General features: G+C 46.4%; 1 protein-coding gene across 3 annotated transcripts in view; it reads right to left on the reverse strand.

The window, feature by feature from the left end:
• The window catches only part of LOC138735600 (tyrosine-protein phosphatase non-receptor type 1-like), an 80,680-nt gene extending 70,723 nt beyond the window's left edge, over nt 1-9,957 (reverse strand). Inside the window, exon 1 of one of the 3 annotated variants that reach the window (XM_069883662.1) lies at nt 9,287-9,957. In XM_069883662.1, coding sequence (XP_069739763.1) covers nt 9,287-9,343 — 57 coding nt within the window. In that variant the 5' untranslated portion in view covers nt 9,344-9,957. The remainder of the gene's footprint in view (nt 1-9,286) is intronic. The other 2 variants (XM_069883661.1, XM_069883664.1) reach the window with 2 other exon arrangements.
• Nucleotides 9,958-10,309: the final 352 nt, after the last annotated feature.

Raw genomic sequence — 10,309 nt, forward strand, 5'->3', positions numbered from 1 at the left:
GTGGTGGTGGGGGGTGGGGGGTCAACTGATACGCCGGATATACTTTAGAGACCTTAAATTCACCAAAAAAAAATTGACATCAAGTTGATGCTGGAAGCACCTCCCCACCGCCAGCGCCGCTCCCTCCCTGCCACCCCACCATTGGGCACGCCATAACCGCTCCTACTTAGGACCCTGAGATCACTGTCGCCACTCTTGCCTGGTAGGCCGAGGTTCCTGCTCTCGCCTGGAGCATGATGTTGCCACTCCAGCCCAGTGGGGCTGTGACAACTGCTGTCGTGTAGACTGATGCTTTTTTTTTACTTACTTAATTTACAGCTTTTTTTTTAACTTGCAAATGGGGTGTTTTAAGAATTTTTGGGTTGTTCCTGGGAGGCCTGGACAGCCCAAAAAAATTGGGGGTCAACTTGTGCGGCAGATATAACATAAAACCATTAAAATGAGGCTAAAAAAAAGGCTGAGGGGGGAGGTTCAACCTATCTGCTGGTCTACTTGTATGAAATACAAGTAATAAAATACTGAAATATACGGCATCTTCAAAAGGGACCATTATCTAAAAATTTTGAGCTCACCTCAAAGTTCATCAGTTTTGCTTCTACAGATATTTTTTTGGCATTGTTCGCTCACTATGACCACCTCCAACTTCAATATCCCCCAGGAGAGCTTCCATTACCCGATTTCTACATCCATATCCTTGACATTTCTCACCAATTTTTTAAAATATTGTGAGAATTTACATCTGGGTGCAGGAGACAATTGATGAATGAGGAAAGGAAGCCTGCAATTTCTCAATCTTTTCAATCTATTATTGATGTAGGGGGAAGTTCCCACCTGCTTCAAAAGGTCAACAATCAATCTGGTGCCCAAGAGCAGGGTAGGCTGCCTTAATAACTATCACCCAGTAACATTCACATCTACTGTGATGAAATGCTTTGAGAGATTGGTCATGGCCAGAACTCAAGTAGAGCTGGATCCACTGCAATTTGCCTGCCATCAAAATCACTCCACCGCAGATGCAACAACAATGGCTCTCCAGTCAGCCCTGGATCACCTAGACTACAACAACATACATCAGGCTACATTTCATCGACTACTGTTCAGTTTTCAACACCATTTTACCCTCAGTACTAGCCAACATGACTCAAAATACTGGGCTTCTGTACATCCCTCTGCAACTGGATCCCTGACTTTGTCTTCGGAAGACCAGTTAGTACGAATCAGAAAAAAATGTCTCTTTCTCACTGATGGATCAACATAGGTGCACCTCAAAGATACGGTCTATAAATAAGTCAATGATACCATGGTCATCAGCAGAATCAAATGGCAATAAGGAAGCATACAAGAGGGAGATCAACTAAGTGTTACCACAACAACCACCTTGCACTCAACCTTAGCAAAACTATGGAGATGATTGTGGACGACAGGAAGGGGGGAAAAAACAGGAGAACATGAATTAGTCCCCATCGAAGAGGGGCCAGCAATAGAAAAGGTTAAGAACTTCAAGTTCCTGACTGGTGCTGCTCAACCTGCTGAGTTCCTTCAGCAAATGGTTTTTTGCTCATGCAATTTGAAGAATAATTTTTGGCCACCCTTTTGACTAGGACCAGTTATAGACACAATGGGGATAGCAGAAGCAATTAAAACCAAATTTGTTAGCATTTTTATTACAAAAATATTTAATGCAGTACAGGTGAACTTCACATTTTAATTTGCCTGCAGCTAGTAAAACAAGACATTCATAGGCTTCAATAATCTGCCTTAATTGAAAATCTTACACAAACAAGTTACCTTGATGAGAAAGAACTTGACTTGAGTCAATGCAGCTCTGAACAAGTTTATATTGAACATTGTTCAGGCAAGTTCCTGGCACAAACAAATTAGCTAAGCATTTTTATCATCTACATTAACTGGTGTAGGAGTTCTGAAAAATTTGATAGCTCATGTTGTAATTCAAAAATGGTACCATTTTTAGCAATGAAAGAAATGCTATTTCTTATACTGTGCAACAACAAATACTGCTCACACATCCCTGGATAGTATTAGGATCAAAGAAAAATTATGGAAATACTTAGGGGTGGAAAGAGAAACAGAATTGATACTCCAGGTCAATGAGCTTTCATCAGATAATTCTATTTTCACAACTTAACGCTGTTCTCCAATTCTCATTAACCACCTTCCCCTAGTCTCTCTCATTCTCTGTCTCCATTCCTTCAGTTCCCCACCTCTTTCCCTTCTCACAGAACTCGGCCCATTCCCCTTCACTCCTCAGCTTCTTTCCTTCTACCTTCCCACCTATTACCTTTTAGTTAGCCTGTGTTCAAATCCCCTTCCTTCTGATGTCTGCCTGTTTTTGACACTCCTGATGAAGGGATCACATTGGAAACATTGAGTGCCTTTTACTTTCTATGGATGCTGCATGACTTTGAGTTTCTCCAACACTTTTGTGTATGGCATCTGCAGATTTTCTTGTTTACCTCAACTTAAGACCTATTTGACCTCAGATTTTCAGCTTCTGAATGGTTTTTATTTTTAGAATTAGTGCTTTTCAATAAAATGGCTTCCAAATGTACACATGTAAATTGACACCTTAGTTCCCTATGACTTTTCTCTTTGTAGGTTGTGATTTTTTTTAAAGTCAGCCTAAAACCAGTTTTATCTCTTTCAAAGGCTGTTGTTAAAATGAAACCTATTGGCACAAAAATAATGTGCAACATTGCTGACTTGTAGTTGGTCAAGGAGATTGTGTGAATAGATGCAAAGCTGGTCTATTGCTCCACTGTTTAAGTTAAATGGTTATCGGGTGTTAAAGGAAGAATACATACCTAGCTACATGTATAAATAGTTTGAAAATTTGATTGAAAATGTTAAAACATCTTCAGAATGTAGAAATTCAAGAATGAATTTAAAAGCATCAAATTTACATTTAAAGCCCATCAAATATACATTTTGAACTCTGTTGTCTTCTTAAATACTAAAATTTAAAGTATAAATTATCTATTTCACAATTTCTGATTCTGAACCAACCCAAGCTGAAAATATTTTGCTGTCTTAAACATTTCTTGATCTATGGGAAATCTTGCTATTAACTTAAGGTCATTAAGCCAGAAGGTGAATCAAAGCATTTCTCAATGATTCCTACAACAATCCTAAATAATTACCATTCCTCTTGAAGCACAGGTTGGGAAGGGAGCTCAAAAATAGAACAATCGTACAACTATAGTTAACTTACACATAGTCCAATTTTGTGAGGCTTTACCAAATCCAAAAGTTAATACAGTGACCAAGATCAATCATAACATTCAATATCTTCTCAGCTTTTAGGGCTAAACTTGCACATTTTAAGTTTCCTAATTTTTGAAATAAATATTGATTTGCTGGTCGTGCAAATTAATGGAAGACTATAGGATCACGTCTCCAGAATGGAGGACCATCGCCTTCCCAAGATCCTGTTATATGGCGAGCTCTCCACTGGCCACCGTGACAGAGGTGCACCAAAGAAAAGGTACAAGGACTGCCTAAAGAAATCTCTTGGTGCCTGCCACATTGACCACCGCCAGTGGGCTGATAACGCCTCAAACCGTGCATCTTGGCACCTCACAGTTTGGCGGGCAGCAACCTCCTTTGAAGAAGATCGCAGAGCCCACCTCACGAACAAAAGGCAAAGGAGGAAAAACCCAACACCCAACCCCAACCAACCAATTTTCCCTTGCAACCGCTGCAATCGTGTCTGCCTGTCCCGCATCGGACTGGTCAGCCACAAACGAGCCTGCAGCTGACGTGGACTTTTTACCCCCTCCATAAATCTTCGTCCGCGAAGCCAAGCCAAAGAGAAGAGATAGGATTCAAACAGTTAAGATGGTGAAATAACTTCAGAAGTACTAAGTAGTTTGGAAAGAAGGATGAGAAATTGAAAGAATGGGACAATCAGAGTGGAGTCACAATAACAATTATTGAGAGAGGACAGACATTTCAACAGATAATAGGCAGGAAAACATTACACGAGCAGATTACACAGCACCTGCTTTAATACTTTAACTGGTACATGGGTTGGGATATCGGAGCCAAAACAGAAATATGACAGAGGACATGACTGATAACTCAATGTTCCAGAGTTCAAATGCTATGTTAAATGGAGGAGAAAGTGAAAAGAGATGGGTTGTCGTATTTTTGAAGTAGAGAGGCTATTTGGGGATTGGATAGGGGGGTAAATAATCCAATTAAACTTCATCCAATTAAAAAACAAGGGATGATCATTTTGATGGGGTTGTATTATAGCCCACCCCCAAAAGTTAGCAAGAATTATATATGCAACAACGCAAGGAGATCAGAAATAACTGTCAGAATAAGATGGTTATAATAGGTGATTTCAACTTCCCTCATGTTGACTGCAAGTCTCACAATCCAAAGGGATTGGATATGGCAGAATTTATTGTATGCTTTCTTAAACAATGTGAAGATGGTGTTGTGAGAAAGAGCATAACATTGGTCCTCCTCTTGGAAAGCAAAACAGGGCAAGTCACTGAGGTGTCAGCAGGGGAGCACTTCGGGATCAGTAACCACAATTCCATTAGCTGTAAAATATGATAGGACTTGTCTAAAATTTAGGGAAAGGCCTAAACTGAGGAAATCTGTAAGTGAGAAATTAACCAAGGTTGATTGGGAAGGTTATTTGCAGGTAAAGGGACATCTGGCAAGAGATCAGGAGAATTCAGTGACAGATGTTCCCACTAAGAGTGAAGAATTAAACTTGCAAGATAAACCAATGCTGAGTGATCAGAGTTATTGAGGATTTGGTCAGTTATATAGGGTTTTTACACAGCCACTTCGCTCTGGGATATTTGCAGGTTTTTTACACTACACCTGCTGTGTAATAGGGGGTCATTCCAGTCTCGGCTTTTTTCCAGCAGCAGAGGTAGTAACAGCTCCGCAAAGCAGTCTATGTGAAAGGGCAATTTGGCATTCTGGGACCAACTCAGGTAAGAATGTGTAAGGGTACTGTATTTTTTTTTTAGTGTAATTTATGGACAAAACATGCAAATAGGATAACAGAAAAATCTTTTTAATAATAATACCACTGATCTACTCTCTTCTGACTGCCTGCAATTATACAGAGAAGGTAAAAGGCAGAGTTGATCTGGCGAATAGGAATAGTTTACTCGAGAATATCTGACCAGCAGGCACATGGGGTTCAGCCCATCTCGGATGTCTGCATGCTCCCATAAATGCAGAAGTCTGAAATGAGCAGTAGATGAAATGGTTGGATCTGGAGATGAAACGAACTGGTGGTGAAACAGTAATGCATCCTCTACCAGACTCACTGTTTCGTTTGGTGGGTGGAGTACTGATGTGTTACTGGGAGGAGAATGAGAGATGCTTTAATTCATAAACACATAATTCAAGGTTTTGACAGGACAGATGTGGGGTGGCTGTTGGTCTTTCAAAATAGGGCTTGATCATTCATGAAGATACAAAAAGTATGTATCAAAGGGCACTGAATCTGTAACTCTACAGAAGGAGGGTGTGAATGCTCAGTTACTGAATCATTCAAGACATTCACTACTGATAGACCTTCAGATATTAAAGGAGAAGAGATTAGTGTGAGAGAGTGGTCTTGTGATAAAAGTCCACAATGATCCCTCCACCCTGGTCTCAGCTGTCCCCAGTTGTCTCTAGTTACCTTCTGCTGTGAGCAAGCTGGCCTGTGGGTTTGTCCTATGCTTGAGTAGTCTGAAGCCCACCGCCCTTCTCCCCCACCCGCAACAGCCCGCCATCAGCCCCCAGTGAAAGGGATTACTTAAAGAGGTATGCGAGTGGGAAAAGTTTGAAATCCATTGGAATAGATCAATACGCAGTAGATTTTCCCATGCTCTTTTATACGTTGTGCACGTGTTTTATTCCCTCTCTTCTATTAATTGTTGTATGTTAATAAATGTAATATTTGATTGCAAAACCTTGTGACCAGACTTGTCTCTCTCGAATCTGACACTTTTTACAGCACAATGACCAACAGCGGGCCGCCAGAAGGGTCTCCTGACATCCTGTCATCAGGCCCCCATGATAGATGGTGGGGATACTAGTGAACCATGTAACGACCATGATCACTGCCAGTGCTACTCACATTATCACCCTAATTTCAACTTCACATACAAGACCGGGGGGATTTTTTTTAAAAGCTTTTTTGGGGGAAAAAAAATGGGTCTATCCTGCTGTCAAATGCGGTATACTATAAGTTACACTGGACGTCCCACCTCTTTTGCTCCCAGAACATCAGCTTACTGTGTAAAAAAGACACACTGACCCAGCATTATGCTAGGTTTGTTCGGTTCAGTATAAATGACCAAAGCCGGCTTGACACCAGGTCTTCCTTATGGCAATATCATGGGATTTTTGTGTGAAAAAACATAATAGATAGGTAGAATTAAGTGAATCTCTTACCAGTATAGGGTATATAGGGGTTCATTTGAGGGAAATCAGGAAGGCAAAGAGAGACAGGAAATGGCTCAGACAAGTAATATACAAAGATCAAAGAAGTCATCTCTGCGTGGAACCACAGGAAATAAGTGAGATCTTATATTTTATTATATTATTATTTATTTTATTATGTCCTATATTTTTATACTGTATTTCTCATCTGTATTTTCTATGGATGCTAAGGAACCTGGGGAAAGTTAAGAGTGATATCTTGAAGAGGGGCCATATTAGTACATTAGTGGATTTAAGCAGCTTCAGGCTAAAAGAAGAACAAAGATGATAGCTATCAGGATGTAATACTCCAAATCGAAATTTAAAAATTGAGTTTCTCTACATAGTGACACAAATGGCTTCAAAGGAATATATGTGCCACTACATTGACAATACATTGTGAAACTGGATGTTATGCGATGTGGACATTACCCGATGTGGATGTTGTGCAAACATCTTATTATCAACTTAGCAAACCTACATGGGACACTGTAGAGTACCTGTAAACATTTTATTTTAAGTAGGGATCACATGGGTGTGGGGAGAGCACGGGGCAGTGGGATCCATGTGGGGACCAACATAGGCTGTTGGGAGAGAGTGGGACATTGGGATCAGTGTGGGGACTGACAAGGCCGTGGACAGAGAGTGGGACAGTGGGATTAGTTGGAATTGACACAGAGCTGTGGGATCAATTTGGGTATACAGTATACAATTTCCTATAGCTTGCAATCGCTTTTTATAAATTGCTGTGGACTTGCTCATGGTAACTGAATAATTATGGGACCACAGACGTTGGCTGAACGGACATTAAGCATTGCATACCTGTGCCTATACATATTGTATAGGCATAGGCACATACACACCGCACACACAGAATGGTAGGTGCCTCAAAAAACACTGTCAAGGATCGTAATGGGTGGAGGTAGATACATTAGCGATGTTTAAGAGACATTGAGACAAGCAGTGAATGGAGGGATGTGGATCACCTGCAGGTTAAGCATCATGGTCAGTACATACACATGGACTGAAGGGTTTTGATTATGAAAATAATGTCACTAATTGCCACAATGGATCCAAACAAATTATCTACTAAAGGAAAAGCTTCAAGTATTAAATAACAGGATGACAGCAAGTGGTGCTGCAAACTAACAGCTGCACAGAAATCCTCTCACATGAAGTGAAGTTTTCATATTCTCCAAATGAACCTTTGATTTCCCTTTAATTTTTTCTCCAACAAGCCATCGACATGCAAGTTGACAAGACTGGTTACTGTAAATTACACATGTACATGAAATAAGTGGTAGGTTGGGATTGTCGGGAATGCATCTAGATAGGCCCAGGCCCAATGGATATCTTTGGAACTATACATTCACATCTTAAGACGATATATTAAAGCTCTTTCCACAACATATTTACAGTGTTCTTAATACCGCTTCTATAAATATATTGACTGCTAGATGTATGGTTTCACATGCTGCGGGGCGCATATGGTCAAGTCAAGATAGAGGCAAAAGAGAATTCTGGGGCCTTGCATATTTTAACCAGTACCAATCGTTTGACATTCTTATTCTTCAACCTCAATTTCATTGAAACACAAAATCACTCCCGTACTGAATATCTGCACGAAAATAAAACTTGAATCATTAAACATGTGTTGGTCATCATCGGTCTGCTCTGGGTAAAAGGTGGGGTCGGCATCGCTAGGAAAGTTTTCATGTGAGTGTGGTGGAGACAGACTGTTGATGTTGTTGAGCGAAAATTGATCTATGCAACACTAAACACTTAAATATCCACGGTTTAAAAATGTTTTGGAACAATAAAGCTTGCTGAACCCAGAGAACTTTTACTGAGCATTTAAAAGAACCAACCAGGCTGGAAATTGGGCAAACGAGAACTCCATCCAAGCCCGTTTGACAGTGGTACAACACTTGTAGTCTGCTGGAGGTGCTAGTGACAGCACCGATTAATGGGACAAACACGCCACAATCTGCAAGCATCTTACTCTTGCACATGCACTCCGACAAAGTGGGGTTGATGTTGCTAGCATCTGCCGACAGTCACAGCGGGGCTCTCTCACCTGCGGGGCTACCCCGACCCAACCCAACCCAACCCCCCCCGGGGCTCCCCCGACCCAACCCAACCCCCCCCCCCCGGGGCTCCCCCGACCCAACCCAACCCCCCCCCCCGGGGCTCCCCCGACCCAACCCAACCCCCCCCCCCGGGGCTCCCCCGACCCAACCCAACCCCCCCGGGGCTCCCCCGACCCAACCCAACCCCCCCCCGGGGCTCCCCCGACCCAACCCAACCCAACCCCCCCGGGGCTCCCCCGACCCAACCCAACCCAACCCCCCCGGGGCTCCCCCGACCCAACCCAACCCAACCCCCCCGGGGCTCCCCCGACCCAACCCAACCCCCCCGGGGCTCCCCCGACCCAACCCAACCCCCCCCGGGGCTCCCCCGACCCAACCCAACCCCCCCGACCCAACCCAACCCCCCCCGGGGCTCCCCCGACCCAACCCAACCCAACCCCCCCGGGGCTCCCCCGACCCAACCCAACCCAACCCCCCCGGGGCTCCCCCGACCCAACCCAACCCCCCCGGGGCTCCCCCGACCCATCCCAGCACCCCCGGGGCTCCCCCGACCCCCTCCCCCCGGGGCTCCCCCGACCCCCTCCCCCCGGGGCTCCCCCGACCCCCTCCCCCCGGGGCTCCCCCGACCCCCTCCCCCCGGGGCTCCCCCGACCCCACCCCCCGGGACTCCCCCAAGGCCTAGATGCCACCGTCGAACCGAGGATCCAAGGGACCCGACCCGTGATCGCACTCACCTGATAAAGCGTCGACCAGCTGCCGCTTCTGTCGACCTCCGCGAACTCCTGCTCCATGGCTGGTGGAGTTGACGCCGGACCTTCCCCCGCGGGCCTCACTGACGCTGGAAATTCCACCCTACCTCCTCATCTCAACGCTGACAACACCGACCGACCCACGGACCGGAAGGAATCCGCCCTCCACGAGCCTGACTGACGTCGCTTCCCACCAATCAGAAGGCCAGGTGAAAAACAACTCATCCGCCTGCGTGTGCATTGCCTCCTGGGAATTGTAGTTCATCGCGAGAAGTCGCGTTGTTTCTCCCAGTCGCATAATATCTGGGAAGCGACCGTAAACCTAATTTAAAACGTGGAGCGAAGCAATGAAGGTGGGCCCTTTCGAGTCGCCGGGCCCGATTTGGCAGGGCCTGCCGGGAGATGGAGTTCGTGCTTTCATCGGGTCCGCGGCTGCGCAGTGGGTCGGGGTGTGCGGCCTTTCCCTGTCGTCCACGGTAAGTTTCCAGTCGGGATCCAGGCGATTTGGTAGCGAAATAACGGTCTCAGCGCTCACACACAGACAAAGGTTATGGTCATAAGGTGAGGAGAAAGCTGGTCCGAATCGAGGTGACTGGGGGTGGGCCGATCCAAGCCACCAGAAAGGCTTTTTCAGGCCCAGTCTCCGCGAAGAAGCAGAAGCGGCCCTTTAATTTGCCGTTCAGGTGGTGGCGTTGGAAGCGCGGCTCCCGGCCCGCCCCGGCCCCCGGCCCGCCCCGGCCCCCGGCCCGCCCCGGCCCCCGGCCCGCCCCGGCCCGCCCCGGCCCGCCCCGGCCCGCCCCGGCCCGCCCCGGCCCGCCCCGGCCCGCCCCGGCCCGCCCCGGCCCGCCCCGGCCCGCCCCGGCCCGCCCCGGCCCGCCCCGGCCCGCCCCGGCCCGCCCCGGCCCGCCCCGGCCCGCCCCGGCCCGCCCCGGCCCGCCCCGGCCCGCCCCGGCCCGCCCCGGCCCGCCCCGGCCCGCCCCGGCCCGCCCCGGCCCGCCCCGGCCCGCC

Source organism: Narcine bancroftii, chromosome 6 (assembly GCF_036971445.1).
Source record: "Narcine bancroftii isolate sNarBan1 chromosome 6, sNarBan1.hap1, whole genome shotgun sequence".
Classification (NCBI taxonomy): domain Eukaryota; kingdom Metazoa; phylum Chordata; class Chondrichthyes; order Torpediniformes; family Narcinidae; genus Narcine; species Narcine bancroftii.